Source organism: Numenius arquata, chromosome 2 (assembly GCF_964106895.1).
Source record: "Numenius arquata chromosome 2, bNumArq3.hap1.1, whole genome shotgun sequence".
NCBI classification, from domain to species: Eukaryota; Metazoa; Chordata; class Aves; order Charadriiformes; family Scolopacidae; genus Numenius; species Numenius arquata.
In genome coordinates, this window is record NC_133577.1 from 117,748,147 (window position 1) to 117,769,031 (window position 20,885).

Below are 20,885 nucleotides of genomic sequence, written 5' to 3' on the forward strand. Positions count from 1 at the left end.
AAAAATTATTTGTTAACTTGTTCACCTATATATAGCTTTTACTTGTAATATGGCTTTAGGATTCTCTCAGATGACTGTATTCTAGAGGGGATTAAAATTAATGAGTGCCCAGCATTTCTTGTGAAGCCCTATTAATCAGTCATGTGTAAGTTGTAATTAACTGTTTAAACTGCGATTTACAGTGTCAAGTACCCTTTTCAGGGTAAATATGTCAATTTAGCCAAAAACCTTCTCCCCTCAAAACCCCTTAACAGTACCATTCTGCTACTCAGGTAAGAGAAAAAGAGAAGTCTATTTTACTTGTTAAAACAAGATCATACACAAACTGACAGAATTTTTTTCTTTGTGCTGAGCACCCGCAGACCTAAAAGCCAAACCTGAAATTTAGCATTCATCAGCGTTTATGTCAGACAAATACATTTCCTGACCTGAAACAGGATTACCCCAGTTCTGTCAAGATGAAAGGCTGTGAAGTATGGGAAGGATTGGAAGAGATGATGCACAGAGATAGGAGACTGCTGTTCACATGTGCTCAGTACAGACTTCTTGGATTTTAGCAGCTTTTACATGTATTCTTCCTTCAGTAAATCTACCTCACACTAAGCAAGACTTTTTCTGAAACTGCACAGAAGCAGGCTTAACAAATGCTTAATATGAGAGCAAAGAAAACATTTGTTCTGAGCTCAGAAGGATGTTGCCTTAATCAGTGCACTCAACAGTCCTAATTCTTGAAACCTTCTTTACTAAATAAAGAGCTCCAGCTACTGGTTACTCTGATTTTTCTTGCTTAACAGGATTCTTCCATGCATAGTAAGCAATCCAATTCTACCATCTTGGTTGTTCTTTTGAACAATTTATTACGCACATAATTACACTTTATATATTAAGAGCTGATGAAGTTCTATGAATTTGTTTACATGTATGCTGGGACTATTTTCTGAACTAACATAAATAAAACACATAGAAGAAATGTCTAATCAAAAAAGAATGAATAGCAGAATAACAAATGATTGAGAAAAGAAAACCCAAGGGCCTCTTGAAATTGTCAGCATTTGTCGTCCGTACACTAGCGCTTACAGAATTGTTTTGTCAAAGGCAAACACCTCCACCCGACCCTGGCCTCAAGCCCCCCCAAAAAACCCATGAAACACTGTCTTCCTTAGGGAAGCAACATTTCAGTATTGTTGCCTACACTGCACCCCAACTTACTGTAAAGAACAATTACCTCAACCTAACATATAATTACACAGAGTTGTTTTGAGACACTCCTTCCTAACCTACATAACCTGCTTTCACTTTGAAGAGCCTTAGTAAAGCACACTAATGGAAGATTTTGCATCTTGGAAGGCAAGATACAAACTCTTCAAATTTCACAAGAAGTTATGGGTCGAGAGTCATTTCCCCATAAGCAGCAAGTGATTTCATCAGCACTAGTTTCAAGAGCGGACAGCTTGAAGCAACGTCCTTGAACAAGTTACACATCTAGATACTAGATCCTAAAAAATAAATGTAAAAAACTTACATAACACTAAATTCAAAGGTAAAATCTCTCCAGCTCCTGCTAAGATTTTGACTCCCTCTCCTCCCTGAAGTTTATAGTAAATGATCAGACAATGTGGCTACAAATCTTAAGAGATGACTTAAGTAACCGACCATTAACTTCCCCTGTCCTGTATGTAAATTCAAGTTCATCCTTAAAATATCATCATAGCACTTAATAAGCTCATTAACTCGAATTATAAATGTACTTGTCCTATTATTTTAATAGATTCAGAAAAATTTGATTTTAAACTCTAAAAAAAAAATAAAAAAATTGTAGCATCTAGCAGGTCAACCAAAACTTTACAAAGTAAGTTTGGTTTTGTTAAAATGAAAACAGACAAAACAAAAGAATGATTGTAGTGTTCTAAGTAAGTCATTAATGACTTAAGGCAGCTTAGCACTGGACAGCAGAAAGTGCAACTGCACCAAGAAGCACTATTAAACCTCACACACTTCCAGACCACATCACACACTTCAGAATGTTCTGAAGGCCCATGAAGTAGGCAGAAGGACCTTATCTACATGGTGTTTTTTAAAGAAATCCTAACACACACACACTTGCACATATCCCAGTATTTCAGAGACATGATTTGAAAGTAAAACATGCTAAGCTCAGGAGGGTGACTTCTGTAATACTTTGAAGTATCACTTGCCAATCAAGAAACCCATGACACATTTTGATAATGGCTGGACAGAACTCCTGACAAGTTAGGCTGGCTGAGTTGTGAAATTCTATGAACAGTAGGAGAGCCAATTTCATAAAATATAGAGATTGAAATAGGCACTTACACTACAAGCCTTATCTAGTTACCAAAGGCCAAAAAAGAAATGCCAAAACACAATTATATTACCTAAGCTTAGCAACTTTTCTTGTTGTCAAAACAAGCCCAAAACCATAAAACATACCAACACACACACCCATATCTATAGCCAACAAATCAGAACTAGGATTCCCTCTCAAAACTACGCTAGAATATTTTAAATCTCAATTATGTAATTCTTAGAGACAGGAATATCACCTGCAAGGGAACAGTTTTAAAAGACTAGTATAAGGATATGAGTCGCCTATACTACAAAGGAAAAAATGACAGAGCTGCGAAATAATTTTTTTTCCAAAAAGTAACTTAGTAACCCTCTCTTGTCGCGGAAGATGAAACCTGAACCTTTTCCATCTTCAGTCTTCAGTAACCTACTCAAAGTAGTCATTATTATAAAACCTACATTCATTATTATGGAACTTAAACAATATTCAAACAGATCGAATTGTTTCACAATAATAAAAAATACAGTGGTGACATCCTTTAATAAACATATGGAACTGCAACAATTTTTATCTAATGTTATCTTACTAATGATGAAGTCAAGTAAAAGGCAGTGATTTACTGAACCTTATATGCAGAAGGCTGTCAAAATTGCAGGACCTGTTTACACACTCTTAAGTCTACACAGTTGATATATACTTATTTTATAACCTTTACCAAGGAAAGATCTTTAAATTTTACTCACCTGACATATTTTCCCTTTTCCTTCGTTGCAACAGCACTGCCCTTTCTTTATCTAAATTCCTGAAATTAAAAAATAGATTTTATTCCATTCTTCACACTGATGCATTAATACATCTAAGTACTGAAACAGACCTTTTCATAGTTACCATTTTACGTTGACTATTACAGAATCAACAGACTTGCTGAACGACCAGATACTTAGAAAAACATCAGTTGTGCACCGTCTGATTCCATTTTAATGCAAAGCACATACAAGTATCAAAATCACTTGAAAACATAATGGAACTTGATAGCTCAGAAGAAAGACTGACAGTTGGTCCATGGATTACAGATAAGCAGGCACTAAACCATTTTCCCACAGATTCTTCAAAGCAATTGTCACAATACAAAATGAATATTCTATGACAACAAGGTCCAAACATTTTTCAGAAAAAAAAGAATCATTTATTGGTAATTAAAGTGTTCTGAACATGCACGTTTTTTATTCACTGTTTAATTAACAATCTGCAACATAAGTAATGGGTAGCATTTTATACTCTACATCACAAGACAACTGTGATGACAGTCAGATATAATCTCCCTACCACAGAGTCAGAACAAGACTCCCTCCTTGTCATGTCATATGACTTCAAGTTTAAGGGGGGGACATATGAATACTCATTCCAGAGCAAGAAATCCTCTGAGTGAACACTGCAGCTGCAGCATATTGGAATAGGGTCATAAAACCAAAAGACACAGAAATACTGGTGGGGCAGCTGACCTGAAAACACTGCTGCTAAGGGTTCTCAATATATGACCGTCATGAAATGAAATATGGAATGGATTGTCTAGGTACTGGTCAGCCTGAGAAAGGATCCAGGAATCACTGCAATTCCAATACGCATTTCAAGGGTTTATCCCTGCCGCCTAGTGACGTAAAAACAACTACTGTGAGCAAGGGAACGCAGACTAATAAGATCATCTGCATCAGAAATGTAGCTCCTTTAACTAGAATTGTCAGGATTATGCTACCTGGTCTGTGCTTCATCAGTTGGTTGTTCCAGTATCTTATCTTTTTTATTCTCTACTTATTCTAGTTATTTAGAGTTCAAAATCAAACGAACTACTCACCTTGGTTGACAACGTTCACACAGATATATGTCAGGAATATGCTGCCTGTCAATCCCCATGCAGTCAATGTGCTGCCAGACACTTAAAACAAAAAAACAAAGAAAAAAACACATTTTTATTTTAAGTACCATTTTTTTAAATTTTGTGCATAATATACACACACACACACACAGACAGACAGAGAGCGAGCCATTCTTTTTTTCATCATGATCTTTACTCAGATTGAATACTGCCTAAAACTACATCTCAATCACTGTCTTCACCACCACTCTGCTAGCTGATTTTCTATTCCACTGATCACTGTAATTCCAATCTTGTGGCTGTCTCCTGGTGTCTCTCTGCTTCTTTAGACTCATTTTCCCTCTTGGAAATTTTCCTCTAACACTGGAAATAAAAAATGGTAAATTATCACAATAGAGAACAAGATAGAGACAATTACCCTCAGCAACAAGACTTATGCTTTATGTAGTAACAGGAGTTTTGTTTTTAAACAAAAGGATTCCACTTCCTTTTATAAATATATTTTTTTATTATTTTTCTATAAAAAACTCTATATACACAAATATATGGTTTTATTTACATATATTTTAATAGAACATGTTTTTATACACACACTCAACATGACTGGTAGCATTGTTGTGCAGCACAGCAAGAGCTTCAACTGCTTCCCGCAGTCAGGTACGAGCGGCTGCTTGCTAGACTGAAGGCTAACCTAGGACAGTAGTTTATGCTCATCCCCACATTGCTAGAAGGAACTGGGACACAGAAATCATTGTTGTCCTCCCACTTGTGAATTTATCACAACTCTCTCCAACTCTTCACAGAGAATCTCTTCTTCAAAAGAAGCAGACTACCTAACTGGAGGCTGCCTACAGCTCCACTGCTGAAAGAATATCTAAATAAATTTCAAAATAAGGGAAAAGGTTATCAAAAGCCAGGACCATCAAAAATTAATAATAAGCTTGTTACATAAGCAGACAGAAGAATGCAGCCCAAATTAAGGTTTTGATTAGCCGTAACAATAATTTTAGAAATACACAGTTTAAGAAATTCAGAGTGTTCATTAAGGGTACTGAACGCAAAAATACAGGCTAATACTGACTAAGTCCAGAAACAGGAGATTTGTTTTCTTCTGCTAAGTGTACCAGCTCTAAAAATTTTTGAGCTAAATTTTTTCAAGTTCAAGTATTTAATAGCACCTACTTATTTTACTATGATCAAGTAGGGGCTTAAGCATGAACACAGAAGTTCAAACACTTAACCTAGATTTTTGCTGAAGAAGCTGAAGTTATCTTTTCATAGTTAATAAAATTCTTAAAACTGTCCTTTGAAAATGAAGAGTTCTTGTAAGAAAGATCATGCACAGAGAAACTAATATTTGAGATTTTTCTTTCAGATTATTTTGCATTCTGCAAGTTACTGGATTTACATATACGTAATTTACTGAGATGCTTTATTACTCAGTACATGCAGACTAAGAACCAAACCCTAGGGCTTTATTCCACCATACTAACAAGTAACTTCGACAAAATAGCAAAGAGATATCCTTTTTAGAGGGGAAAAACACATACCCTTATTAAGCAACAATGCACAAGTAACTCCATGAACAAATTAACGGAGCAGTCAAGACAGACTGGAATAAGGCATAAAATACTCACTGGTCTTAACCAACTACCTTGCCTGTTAGAAAGTCATACAACCTTCAAACACTGTTTTGATGGAAGGAAATTTCCTATGACTCAACACAATTAAAACACCATTTAGTTACAATTATTTTCAGTGCAGCTTTAAGTCATTTTTACCTTTCAAATTAATTTAATATTCGTTACCTGCACTTGTCACAACAGATCATATATCCATCATCATGTGTAAAGCCACAAATGCATCTGGTAATATCAGTTCCGTAGCTTCCATCCTCTGACGTACTGATGGTAGTAGCACTGGAGGTTTCATCAAAGTTGGGAGTGGTAAATATGCCTACTTCATTCTTACTTATAAGCACTGATGGAGGAGGAGAAGCTGGAGGCGTTGGAGGAGGCCGAGCACCATAGTTATGGTCCTAGATTTTTGTGGAAAGAGAAGTTACAGTTCTTAAATGTTCATACGCTGATGGTTATTTATGCCAAAGTATAAGAACTCACTTTGTAAAGAACTTCAGAGACATTTTTTAGTAATAGTTTAAAATTTTGTCACTGCTCATTCTTGGTTTTTATCTTCTCAATTATGTTTTACATTTAAGCGTACTATGTTCTATATTCTGCTTCTAATCAACCATCTTCAGTTAAGTTACCCAACTCCCAATAAGACATAAAAATGTAAGCATAAATCAGAGTTTTTCCAGTCAAGAACATCATATTTTACATAATCTATTTTATACAGAATACTTAGCATGAAACTTACTGCATAGGGCAAACCAATGTAACTGTGTGAATGCGAGCTGCTGGTATACAACTGGTGCGGATAACTGTTCGATTTTTCAACTACCACAGGGCTAGCTTCTACAGATTCTGGTCTGCAAGACAAAAGACATAATAATAATAATTAATATGTAATTTATGTTATTACAGGTACTTGTTGCACAACTTCTAATTAATTGCCTGCTGATCTTGTTTAAAGGAGCATATAAAATGGGGAGGAACACCAGACTCACACCCCCCTCAATCGCCCACTCAAAAAAAAAAAAAAAAAAAAACCCAACCCTCTTCTCTTCTCTCATTTAAAATGAAGCTTCCAGAGCGGCAGAAAACTTATGCCTCTGTAGTTACAAAATTTTTCTCAAAAAAAGTGTACATTGAATCACGTGATATAACCTGCAAAATCGGGACAGAAAAGCATGTCACACACTTTGTCAGGGAGCCATCAGTTTGTATGCCCAAGTCTATAGAGTTGTAACAGAAGGTGCAGAAAGGACTCCAGCTGAATTATGGCAGAAGGTAGAAGCAGTAATTCAGAGAGCTGCAAACCAACAGAGCCCTGAGCCCTGCACGACCACCAACACTATTCGATTCTGCAATGACATCTAGTGGCAGCGTTCATGCACCACCTGCAACCGCCCAGGCCAACCCATACGCAAAGCAGCAGAGTACTGTTTCTACAAACAGAAACCATATGTAGGGCAAATCTGTCTAAAAAAGGCAATTTATCGATTTATCTTTCAATAGAAAGGAAAAATATAAAAATTTACGAGAGGTTTTGTAGTAAAAGGCAGTCCCTTCTTTAGCATACAAACTACAGTTTATATGCACTGAACTGCAACATGAAAGACAGGAAAGATAATAGAATACTGAAATAGGAAGATCTTTTTGAGTACAAGAAATTATACCTTCATTATCTTTCCTGAGCAGTTACATTAATGCATGCATGTAAGTATATATATACACTCTCACGACTGAGACACTTTTATTCAGTAACCTGTAGCTTTTTCACTGCACTATGATTCAATCACGCTAGGACAAGCTTCAAATGAACCCAGAGTTACCTAGTTGGCTTTTGTGTTTTTCTCTTTGGTTGGCTGGCTTTTTTTATATTGAAAGGCACGGCAAAATATCAATATCTAAAACTGAAGTGACTTTTGACTTGCATCACAAATCAAGCCTGGTTCACTTGTCTAGTTTGAGTTATATTGTACTTGAAGTCTATTACCCATCACAAATATTTTAACTCCTTGAACTGATTTTTTAAATAAAGTTTGTTTTACTGAACCTTTAAGCTAAAATAGGTATCACTGTTTTTTTCTTAGACATTACGATATTAAACAGAGGCTTTTCTGTTATTCCATGAAGTGATACTAGTTTGATCTAAAAGGACACCAGCAACTTCTGTTTGTTGGCAATATTTTTTCTAAGCATATAATTAATCATTAGCTTTCTGAAAACAACACACTATTATTTAATGTCTACTTGAAAGTGTCCTACTAACATTTTTGGTGGCCCATTTTTCCCTTAGGTTTTCCCCATGTGAGGTTATCACATGATAAAATTGTTTAAAAAGAAACAGTAGTTAAAAACACTAGTGGGTGAAGACTTTTTCTAGATTCCAACAAAAAAAAGTCTTTTTAAAAATATTAGTCTCTAACAATCACCAGTTGCATTTTTTTAGGTAGTGCGAATACGTGAGTGCACAAATCATGTGACAGGCTAACATTAGAAATACAAGTTCTGACTAGCATGAGATAAAAGCAACTCTGACAACACCTGTCCTTCATTACCTCATAAACCCAGAAAAGTCCTCATTTACTCTTACACCACTTCTCAACTTGAAAATAATTTCGTTCAGTTTGTTGGAAATTATCTTCTAGAGGCAGCTCAAAATTTGCTAGGTTAAAACCCATGATTACAAAACCAGACCCAAGTTGCAAAAGCTGTGCCTTTCCCACACACTTGCCTGTACCTCTTTAATGACATAACGCATTTGTGCAGTAATCATTCACGACTAGTGTCATCCAGTTAATGCTTCTGACAATACAGCCAATCAAACTGGCAATAAATGAAGCATTGATTATCCATCCATCATGGCTAGGACAAAAATTAACTTATCTTTCTCCAGTTCAAGAGGGTTCTGATCACTGTATTGCTTCCACTGCTATTTATTGAATGGGCAAAGCTGTAGCATTGTTATTCTTACCCACTATTTGCTCAATGCTCAACCCAAGTCTCATTTGCTTCAGTATATGGAAAATACTCAGTTTTCATAGCAGGAAAGCTTACTGATACAGGACAGGGAGGGGAATTCAGGTACAATCCATCTTTCAGCAATGCCACAATTAATTTAGGAGAGTTTTACCACGATGTAAATACCAGCTACTTCAACATGGGAACATTCAGTGAAAGATAACAGAATGGAAATGTCCTAAAAAGAGAAGTAATGCCTATTTCATCAACTGACTACAAAAATTAAAAAGGTATTCTAAATCTCCTGCAAAGTATGAGGCAAGACAATACACCCTACTCCCTAAATCTATTTCTACCTGCTCTAGCAGTTAATAAAGAGAACCAAATTTAATATTTAGAGGCATAACAGCTGTGGGAAGCAGTAGCATTAAGCTTCCAAAAGCAAGATACAACCAACACGTTTATCCACAACTATTTTAATACTCATAAAACAGATTCAGAGTACGTGGTTAAAAAGGAAAAAAGTCAATTTTACTTGAGCAAGGACAGCCAGGAAAGGGGTGGGAGAAAATCAGGTGAAACACAAAGGCAATTACATCTTTGTATTACATTTATTTTTAACGTAAAGACAAAATTAGAGCAGAATGAGCTTTCAGCAAAGCTCTTTTCAAATGCTTATCCACAGGAGCCACAGATACTTCTTTAATTCTCACCAGAGCTTTGAATGTGACTGTTACTGTTCTATTTATCCACTCAAATGCTAGATCAGGGTGGCAAATAGTGTGGAGAAGACTGAGAAATATTAGGAGGAGGTGGTGGAATGTTCACTGAAGCTAGAAGTTAATCATCTTAGGTTTGCTTTACAGTCAACAGGAAAGTGATATTCATCCCACGAGCAGTACAAAACGAGTATCATTTCTCCACAGAACTACAGACAACATTCTAACTTTGGCAGACAGGTCTGCCAACATTTTAATATGCCCCTCCCCAAACTCCTTGTTACCCCTCCTCTGCCCACTATGTGCATAACCCTGACCTTAAACAGAAAGCACACCCTCTATACTATTATTTGTCAAGAGGTCAAGGCTACCTTCTCAAATGGGCATCTCAGAATTAGAGAGTTCTGTGAAGGAATACCTCTTCATATAACATTTAATTGTACAGTAAATTAAAGCATGAGATGCTACTTCATTTAAAAACAAATTTTAAAAAAAATTTTTTACTCAAGTAGCGAGGCACTAACTATTGTATTATAGACACACACACCCCAAGTCGCACCATTGGCATTGTTACAGGAATCCCAAAAAGCAAGTTTTCAGGAAGAAACAGTGTAAGCATTCAGATCAGAAAGAATGCTATGAGATTTTCCTTGTTCGTATTTTTGAACTTAAGCCAGTTCTGTAACAGATCGAGGTACTAAGCTTGTCAGTCTTCTGAGCATATCACAGTTTTAGCTTTACCTCAAACAACTGTACCCTTAGTGTCTAACTAAGGGACGTATTTATCATATTCTAGTTTTCATCAAAACTGAAATGTTTGTATTACAATATAGTGTATTTGAAGTTAGACCAAAATCCTAATATTATGCCCTAAAATAGACAAATATTACCATGATAAACCGATCATGACGTTTTGCTAAAATGTCATATGTATTTGTTAAGTGTTGTGGTTAGCAATTCAAAACTGTGCAAAATATTCCAAAGGAGCAAAATAAAAAGCACCACAAAAAGAGCTTCTCCCATGCTCTTGGGCTGCAATGATTTCAGACATTCCTGTAACTTGAAAACAGGAACATACTATTTTCTCAAACAAGTAAGAAAAGCAAAGATAGGCATATTTTTTTAAAAAATCTTCAAATTTTCATTCTGCAATGAAACAACTCATATTCTGGGTCCTTTCTGACTGTTCATATTTAGAAGTACAATGCAAACTGAAAACATTCCGTATGTTGCCAGCAGATGGCATCGGTGACAAATAAGCAACACATGAGAACAGATAGTTGATTTCCTTGATATAGGTCAACTATAAGCTCGTAGGGACAGAGTTTTTGTAAACTATCAACCATTCTAAGCAGTAGGCAGTTCTTCTTTAAAAAGTCTCATCTCCCCCACCCCACTGCTTTCTAATACTGTTTTATTCCTGACCATGTAATAATGGAGAAAAGAAAAACAACAACCTGGGAGTGAGTGGCTTTTGACTAACACCTGAAATACAGTCAGTCCTTAGAATCTGGGGCCATTTACCACTTCTATTAAGGTGTAGCTAATTCAAATGGAAAAGAAAATCTCACTTAAAATTTCCAAAGGCAGATGGGTATCCGAGCTTTAGGCTATGAAAACTTAACGAATAGTACTTCCTGAAAACATTTGTCAAAACTCCAAACGAAACCTCTTGCTCCCAAGCACGCTTCAGCAGCATCAATCTGCCATACACCAGTTTGACAGGTCTAATTTTCAAGGAGTTCAGGTTTGGTTTCCCTTTGCACCAACACACCTGAGCAGTATTTGGCTGAAAGCCAGCTCAGATACTGTATTTCGTATGAAAACCAGTATTTTTTTATTTCAAGACAATTTATCTAACCATACCCATCTGATGGCCTTCACTACCTACACAACAAAGAACTGAGCACTGCTTCTCCACCACAGAGTGAGTTCTGCTACTTAAGTATCTTGTATAGGCTGGCCCAATGCTGTCCGTAGGAACTGGCAAGCCTCCCATTGCCCTAAAATACTTCCAAAAAAAAAAAATAATCCCTATTTCAACAACAGTAATGGGAGGGTAGGTTTTTATTTTCTAAGACCACAAGCATTCACGATATTTTCTCTTGGATATTAAGCTCAATAAAAAGATCTATATACTGTGGTTGACAGGTTCATTATATAGGCATTGTCTCTAAAAAACATATACAGATATTAAAACCAATAGAGCAGTACCATCAGTGCATTTCCCAATGTGTAGCTTATACTCATGTTCTAAGCTAGACTAACACTCTCTAAAGTCAGGAAGCTCATTTTCAACTTTCCAAAATGGCTGGCTCTGCTTACTATTTCGAGGTCTTTAACAGTAAGTAGTCATGTGTATTCATTTTCAGTAACCCATTTACAAATAAAGGCAAAGTATTTATGTGTTCTGACTACTATGGCACTACGAAGATCACCACTGGAGAGCTCACTGAGGTGCAACTAACAAAAAGAGACAGACTATTTCACCAAACTTTTCACTTTTGTGTTATTCTCCACAGAGGTATTTGCTACTGTTATTAAAATAATATGATGTGCAATCACATAAACTATCCACCTTTTTGATAGGCTTAACCCTTAGTTTGAAGCACAAGGAAAAATCTCTGAGCACTAAGAGATGGCACTAATCTAAGAGTGTTTTCCTGGGCTCCTTCTGCTGCATAATCAGGTTGGCCATCCCCCCATTCTTGTGTTTGCTCATGCTTCAGCAACTGATGAAGCAATATCAGACCTGTCAGTAACAGTGAAGAATTTCCAACTCCTCCCTCTTGGGAAAGTCCCAGAACTTGCTCAAAGACAATCTACAATTGCTGTCAATACAATCATATCCAACATGCTACTCTCTGGAAGAAAACATACAAAAACTATGTAAATCACACAGATGATGACAGAAAAGGTTTACAACTGTATTTGATGGTAGGCTAGGGACACACCTTCATGTCACACTTCTTTAGACAGTGACATGGCTTTTAAATCAGCGTTAGTGAAATCATGTAACTACACATCTTTCGGGCTAAGAACGGCAGAGACGACACGAGTCAATCTAACTGGTAACAGTCACTTAAACTTCTTTTCCTCAGATGTTAACTGGGTCGCCATGCCACAGTTATCAAGCAAATAACACACTGTGAACTCTATCTTGTTTATATTAACAATTATATTTATTTATTTTAATCTCAGCATGGCATGGTGTCTGTAAAGAACGTCAGCAACCTCAGGAATCATGACCTTCTCCAAACATAAAAGAAATCCACAGGAAAAGATAATGAAGACAGCTGTGAATGGGTCACTCAAGTTAAAAAATTTTCTGCACCAAGGAAACTAGTACTCATGATGAGAGATCAACAAAACAACTTTAAAAATTGAATGTGACAAAAAGCTTCAAATTTCAAATTTAGTTTTCTTCAGATAAACGGTGCAAAGTTAGAATAGCCTCATATGTAATTGAAGGCAGAGGAGAGAAACATCCCCTTGAACAGCTGTTCAAGAGTTGTGCTCACAGTGTGTAACATTTCTTTCAAAGTTTGGAAGAAAAGTCATTTGCTTCTTAAAGGGAGTGACATTACTTCACACACTCTCAAGCAAAGGTTGTGTGTAAACTAAATTCATGTTAGTTATTTAATGCACCTGTTAAATGAAGGACCACTTTATGAAGTTTATTTTTGACTTATGAAAGATTTCAAGCATGTATGTAAAGTAAGTCTAAGTCTATTGTTTCAGTATCTAAAACAAACAAATGTATTTTTGTGGTAACCGAAGACAGGGGAAGTCTTCAATGTTACTACAGAAATGCTAAGAGGAGGGCAAAGAAGAACAGCATCTCAAGTGGTTAAAAACTAAATAAATCAAGAACCAATTTAATATAAATGATTAATTTAACATTTTTTGTTAGATCCAAGAAATGAACCTCTTTCCCCCCCCCGTATACGCAAAGAAGTATACAAAATTCACTGTGGCTTACACAAACTCTCTTGACCTTGAACATCCCCTTTAGTATCTTTTGACACCCTTCTCTTCCCAAAAAACTCACCTGCCATATATTCTACTAATGTAAAAGCAAGCGAGAAAACAGGGGAAAAAAATAATCCAGATACTATTCTGAAATACACAGAGCTCAGTGGGATGACACCCATGGTGCACTGTTAGCAGCTGTAACACCACTTTGGTCATCTAACTCTCAAAGAACAAAGTTGTCCAAAATGCTATTTGTCTTCTCATAGCCAGGTCAATAACACATACATGGAAAGACATTTGTTTGACAGGAAAAATCTCCAAGTCAGAGATTAACTATATCTAAACTCTAGTCTATTGATACTCTACAGGTTTAGATGCCACTAGAGGAAAAAAAAAAAACCAAAAACCAACCACACAACAAACCACCAACCCCCAAAACCCACCAAAAAAACCCCCAAACCGATCCCCTTCCCCAAAACACCCCACCTCCTCCCCAGAAAAAAACCTAAACCACACAAACCCCAGGAATTAACTATGCTTCTTTCACGCAAAGGAAGAGTTTCTTGAATTCAGAATTTCATGGGCTCCTTGCAATACTTTACACACAGCTATCCACAGCTACTAACTGAAATGAATGATTAACACGTCAATTTCTACTAGCTTTTCAATATAAAGTACCTTTGTGAAGACACGGTATTACACAATTAAGCTAAGCCTTCAGCGTTCAAAAATAAAGGCACCCATGTTTAATTCTACCACTTTCTTTTTCCACTTACCATGCCAAAAGAATCTACCTAACATGGGAAATCAAAAATATGTTTTTTACACACAGTTAAAAGGAAACTGAGATGGTAAAATATTTTAAGTATGAAAAGCAAACCACACAACATCTGTATTTCTCAGTCTGATGAGCAAAAAAAACCACGCATCTGTACAACAGTTTAGCACCTCTCCTTTGCCCTCCCTGAAGAGGGAGAAAACTGACTTAAGAATAAAGTGGCAGTTACTAATTTAAGTAATTAAAGATTCAATAAAACTAAGGAGACTCCCAACTGTATTCAAAAATACTAGGGGAAAAATATAAATATAATAAAAAGGTAAGAAAACTTACAAATTACGTTCACATACTTACTCTGAGCCTGCAGCCATTTCCAAATAAGAAGTATCTGCTGTGTCAACCCCCAATGGGATCACTATGCTCATGACGTTCGTTTCTGATAAATTCGATTACTACGGAGTCCTATGCATTGGTATCCAAAACACTGGGGCATGCCAGCCACAGTGCTCATTGCAAACATCTAAGTGCATCCACAAACCCTGTTTAAAAAAAAAAAAAGCAGAAGAACCAGTCAGTTCATTTTAAAGCCAGGCAATTTTACATCATGTGCTAAGAAAGAAAAACACAAAAATCCAATACACTTATCTGTCACAATGACTTCCTTAGTTTTATTTTACACAAGCTAAAGGAAAGCATTAAATCTTCTTAGAAAGTTCCTAACTTCAAATACACTTATTTTAAGAGAGTGACCACCTTACGTCCTGAACTTAAGGATATTACAAACTGACAGAAATATTGTTTCAATTGGTGATTAAAAAAATAATCATTCATCATGTTCAATGAAGTGACAAAGATTTATGGCAGACTTACTGAATGTCAAGTACGTTTGCTTACTGCTCTATATTGTCAGAGCCCAGTTGGTGCAATTTTCAATAGAAACCTGATTACAGAATTTTTCAAGTATTTCTTAAAGACCATTGTTCACTTTTGTTTTGCACTTTAAATAAAAACAAATTTCCATGTCCACAATACAAACTAAGGCCGTCAAAGGAAACACCATAACTTCCATTCTGTATTTTTTAAACCAAAATCATTCTTATGATTCACAATAATGATATGCAACGATTTCGATTTCATTTTAATAGATCACCATCAGAAGACATTATACCCATTGGATGCCACTTTAAGAAAAACCACACACCACAAAATCTTCTAAGTAGCAAACTGAAAAGAATCAGTAATAGTTTTTAATTGTAGAGCAAAGCTACTATCTGCTTGACTTGCACAAGTCAATACAACAGTCCCACCTGTGTGCCAGTTATCACTAGTCTCTCACTTCTCTTTCCAAGTAGGGAAGAACACCCAACCAAGTACAGGAGAGGAAATGCATGTAGCACCTCAGCTGTCTCCATTCACAGATAAGTAAACTAATGCATTTTTATACCCTAATATAGGCAAGGTTTTCCACAAGTGAATTGAACCAAACTAATTGAAGCAAAATACATCCATCTGCAATACCTGCATAATGAATAACTACAAACTCCTTCCAAAATGTCAAAATTGCAAGAACACAGACCACTTTGCAATGAAGCACATAGAGTGCCTAATACATACATCCCTCCCATCTGACACAGTGTAGTATCTTAGTTGAAGTCCACAAAAGCCCAACAGTTTTCAGATCAACGTATTTCAACACACTCATCCTTGCCAAGCAAAAACTAACAAGCCTAAGTGAAAAATGGAGTACTTATTAAAAAGACTTCAGAAAAGCATTGTGGACTTAGATCTGTATTTTCTCCTTTTATTCATAAAGTTCGTATCTTCAGGGTAAGTGGCACTTACAGGACATCTCTACGGTATGCACTGGCACCGAGTCTTCCTCTAACTTAAATTTTTATCTTAGTGCTGAAGTTTGGCAATTAACATCAAACATCTCGGCATACTCTGAAGTGCCTACACCTTCTACAGTTCATTCCCCCTCTAGACAGCAGAAGTCGTGTTTTGGTCCCACTGCATAGGTCACCAAACACAGTGAAGTAGAAAGCAACTGGGCTACAAGCCGTTGGGATATCTTGCTTTCCTCATTTAAACACTGATCATTTTCTTATCAAATACTACAAATGTCAAAGTATTTCAGTAGCTATGCATAAAATTAAGGAAACAACATACCATTTTCAAGAATAAGCAGCAAGAAAAAAAACTGTTAAACCAAAAGCAGGTATAGAATATTTTTAGGAGCAGACATAAAACAAACCCCAAGCCCCTCTTAGAGTTTAAGTGAATACTCCTTCTGCCACCATATAGTTTACTCTATTCATAGGGTAGAGCCTTGAATGGCCTCATCTACAACTTACAGAACTTCAGCTTACCATTTAGTTCTCTTCTGAAAAAGTAAAAAAATTGTGTTAGTTCCTATCCAGTAACTGGAAGGAAACCATCAACATTTTTAGTCCAGGTAAATTGGCTATCACAGGTTAAGGGTTGTTGCACTACCAACTATGCTAGCAAATCATTAGCATGGTAGAGATTTGATTTAATTCTTGTAATTATAGAATTCTAAAAAAAGTTCTAGTTTGTTTCAAAATAGGTCTAAAAGACATACTGGACACCACTGCCTGGGATCAAGATCCTCACGTAGAGACACTGCTTGCACTTAAAATTACTTCGGTTGGTGCTGTGGTTTTTCCTAATTGAATTTTCTTTAAACACTTCTGAGCAGGTAGAGTAACAACTGGAAATTAACATAGTCAAAAATGCCCGGGAGACTGATGGAAGTGCCTTAGACAGCTGCCTTATGGGTGATGACACCTGCAAACTTACACGAAACAATTGCGGTTACCCAAGCATCATATATTCAAGTGGCCTTCACTGTCAAACACAGAAAGAGACGCAGTTACCATATCTTAGAATCAAGTGAAATTTGGGGCTTTTAGGTTTTTTTAAAGTAACACAGAAAAAGAGGAGAGAGCTATGTATATGTTTTTAGAGCTATGTATAGATAGAAAAATCAATCGCTAATGCATGGCCCAATTAATGCCATCATCTATGACCAAGCAAATACATCACCGCTCTTGTAAGGAAAAAAAAAGGGGGGGAGGGGAGGAATGGGGGAGATGGGAACAGAGCCAAGATAAACTTCTTACCCTACTGCAAGGATTGAAATACATCTTTAAGCCTTAGTCAGAACACACTCAAAAATTCCAAGAAACTAATCTACACTGAATAAAATCAGAGACTTTAGGAACTTAAATTTATTTTGCCAAATGGCACAAAACAGAAGTTGTTTTGTCTAAAGGGAATTAAAATATGATTGTAATACTACCTCATTGTTTTTTACCACCTTAAGATTTTGTGTCTTCACCACACACACACAAAGCCCTCCAGTGCTTTTCCTCTGCCTATAGTTAAGCATGGAAAAATGGAGGCAGTCACTGGCTTGCCATACCTACGCAGACAAGTTAATTCAAACATAGCTCATTATTTGTAAGTAGCCATCCTCAACAAATTCCTGTAACAGGGGCATGGAGAGGGGAGGGGCGACGACAGGAACAACCCAGGATAAATTTATTACACGATGTCCACTTATTAACAGAAGTGCGACCTTACAGGCCATCCAATGGTGAACACCACACAGGTATCGGATTTGAGATGAAGGAAGATTATTATTTTCTGTTATGTCCAAACCAGAAGTATTGTCACGACACGCTAAAATATTCCCAGTACTCCTACTGGATTATACTACAAAAGTTGGGAAGTTCAGAACAGAAAATAATATAATGACTGGGAAACTTTCTTCCTTACTCATCTTAAAAGTGATTGCTTATCCTTTGAAGCTAGGTATTTTAGATGAGTCATAAATTACTATCTGCTATCATAATATGGTACTCTCCAATTTCTGCAGGTACCCATCCTTTTCAAGTCATTATTCTTTCAGAACTCTGACAATCTGTCACTCATGGCCTCTAAGAAACTGTTTTCTTAGGTGTATTTCATTTAAATAATCGGCCAGAAGTAGAAAGAAGGATGCTAGAGAAGTCTTCCTACAATCCAAGCAGATTATATACAATTTACTGTTTTAAGAAAGTCTTCCTTCGAGCAGTACATGAATTTTAAAGTTAGAAAGACCACACGGGTTTGTCCAGTTAATTTCAGTCTCGTATAGCCAAAAGGCACTACATAAAAACTGCTGGTCCAGAGTTCAATGATCAGCTCTTCATTTGGCAAAGTAGCTCATCTACCATACCTTAATCTCAACAGCAGAGAACCTCCTATTTTGTTATGGCCCACTCTCATTCTTTTAGTGATAACACACCGTAAGCTTTGAAAGAATTTTAGCAATTTCTTAGACTCCTCAGATTTTCTTCATTACCACTCCACCAGCACACCTTTATTATGTGAAAACATATTCCCTATTTGAAAAAATTTTTCCTTTTATTTACTTGCAGTTAAAAAGTTTATCTGCCCCTAACGGTACAATTTTCATCTTAAAAAACAACAAACTTTTTGTTCAATCTGGTTAAAGCATTTATCTTGCGCAAGATCAACTTGTTCCAACTTATCACACTCTACCATTCAATCACACTGGTTTACATTTTCTATGGCAGCTCTTTTTCTGTCTTGAGAATACATGGGCACTTTTTGACTTAACAGACATATCACGTATAAAATATTTGAAGCCTCACCGTACTTCTCATGATCCACTTTGTTTATGATACCAGAACCTTTTTAAAATAACTGTGCTCTAACAACAGAATTACAAGAGTACAGTACATTCCAAATTATTCATCTGTGTGGCTTTATACAAAGAACATCATTTATGCATTAAACAACAGAAAATAAGTTACACATTATCCCTGAGGTATTCCACTTACACAACATTATTCTGTGGTCTAACAAAGACCACATGTTTCCTTTCTGCCATGTCCTTTTAAGATCAATTGTGTGACAGCAGAAGAAAAAAAGAAAAAAAAAACACAACACTTTTTCACTGGTATATGCAAGAGGCAAAAAAAACCTAACCACAAACATAGAGGGCTCAACTCTTGAATCAGAAGGTAAATGGATAATCTCCTGAAATTACATCAGTATTTTTGATACAGTGGTCCTACATTTGGACCCTACAGGGTCCAAATATTCAAAACCAAGTCCATCATCAGATGTTGGCAGAATAGAACTCCAGGTCTACTCCACCTGCATCTCTTTTTTCCCTTCCTTCCACTCACTTCTTGTAGGACCATCAAAAGCTATATAAAACAGTTTCAGGAAACAAGCAGATGATAGATCACCAAGACAGAAAGTACACTTGAAAAATAAGAACTTGAAGCCTAGCCAAACTGTCCAGATGACTCTAACAAGGTTTCATAATCCTAGCTATCAATCACCCCCTCTAAGTGTCAAGAGCTCAGAAATTCTTCCATGGCCGTTCTCCATGCAAGTTTTTTTGTTCTGGGTTTTTTTTTTCCTCTAAGAAGGTAGGAAAATTACTTTTTAAAAAACATTTAAATACTTTTACTTGCATTTACTGTATAGACTCAGAAACTTGAGTTCCCAGTACTTACATTCAAACACAAAGTAACAATATAAACCTGATCAGAGAACTCTGACTTACCTTTATTTTTATTAAAAATGAAGCATATTTTTCAAGCTAGAAGAAACCAAATAGTACTTGCTGTATTGGGAAAGGTACAATACATATGGTTACATGCTACACTGGTAGCTCACCTCTGCAAGACATTTAACCTTTTTTAAGAAGGGAGAGGGAAGAGGAAATACGGCCAAGACGCCTGCTAGAACCTACACTGTATCTGTAAGAATACTAAAGCTCTCATCTGGGTACACAGAGGCAAAACTTTTCATAAAAATCAAAGATAAGAGCTGGTGGCAGCACCTGTAACAACTTTTTGCCTTAATGATAAAACAAACACTAAAGAAAAAATAATATTTATATTAAAATCCTGAAGAAAAATTAATATATCAGTAACAACTTTTTGCCTTAACGATAAAAAAATCCTAAACAAAAACATATACATTAAGATAATATAATATATACTTATTACAACAAGGTGGGGCAGGTTGTTTGGCGCTTTTTTTTTTTTTTAACATTTACCCCTAACACTACAAAAACTAAAGAGTAGAAAAAATTAGTGAAATCTGTTTTTACTAGTCTTCTTAGTATATATGACAGCTTTTTTACACAGAAATGTAATTTTTCCTTGTCTTTCCTTCCCCATAAATTAATCTCCAGATTCTGTTGTCATACCATAGATACTATAGACAAAAAGCATTAAAAAGGAAAAAATCCACTATTAAAGTGAGGAATAGAATAGAAACCAAGGTGCAATATTTTTTTTTTCTAATTTATAAAGGGGTGGCAGGGAAATCATGAATTAAGCTTATGACTAAATTATTTCTTAGCCCAAATCTAAGAATTTTCCACATATAAAATTAGTGTTTTGTATAAGTCAATCGCTAAATTAGCTCAATTTTCTCACATCACTAAGCACTACAAAAATATCAAGTCTTTTTGTTCCTGTTTTTATGACTGCAATATACACCTGAAGTTCTTCAGTAATTTTCTTCTAGCAATTGCCTCTATCAGTCACCACCTGTTGACGATTACAAAAGGCGAAAAAAAAAGTTACATAAT

General features: G+C 36.0%; 1 protein-coding gene across 1 annotated transcript in view; it reads right to left on the reverse strand.

Annotated features, from left to right (window-relative positions):
- The window catches only part of KMT2E (lysine methyltransferase 2E (inactive)), a 62,827-nt gene that overhangs the window by 29,824 nt on the left and 12,118 nt on the right, over nucleotides 1-20,885 (reverse strand). The window contains exons 3-7 of the mRNA XM_074166572.1: nucleotides 14,594-14,778; nucleotides 6,558-6,669; nucleotides 5,987-6,216; nucleotides 4,158-4,238; nucleotides 3,049-3,107 (exon numbers count right to left, since the gene is read on the reverse strand). Coding sequence (XP_074022673.1) covers nucleotides 3,049-3,107; nucleotides 4,158-4,238; nucleotides 5,987-6,216; nucleotides 6,558-6,669; nucleotides 14,594-14,664 — 553 coding nt within the window. The 5' untranslated portion in view covers nucleotides 14,665-14,778. The remainder of the gene's footprint in view (nucleotides 1-3,048; nucleotides 3,108-4,157; nucleotides 4,239-5,986; nucleotides 6,217-6,557; nucleotides 6,670-14,593; nucleotides 14,779-20,885) is intronic.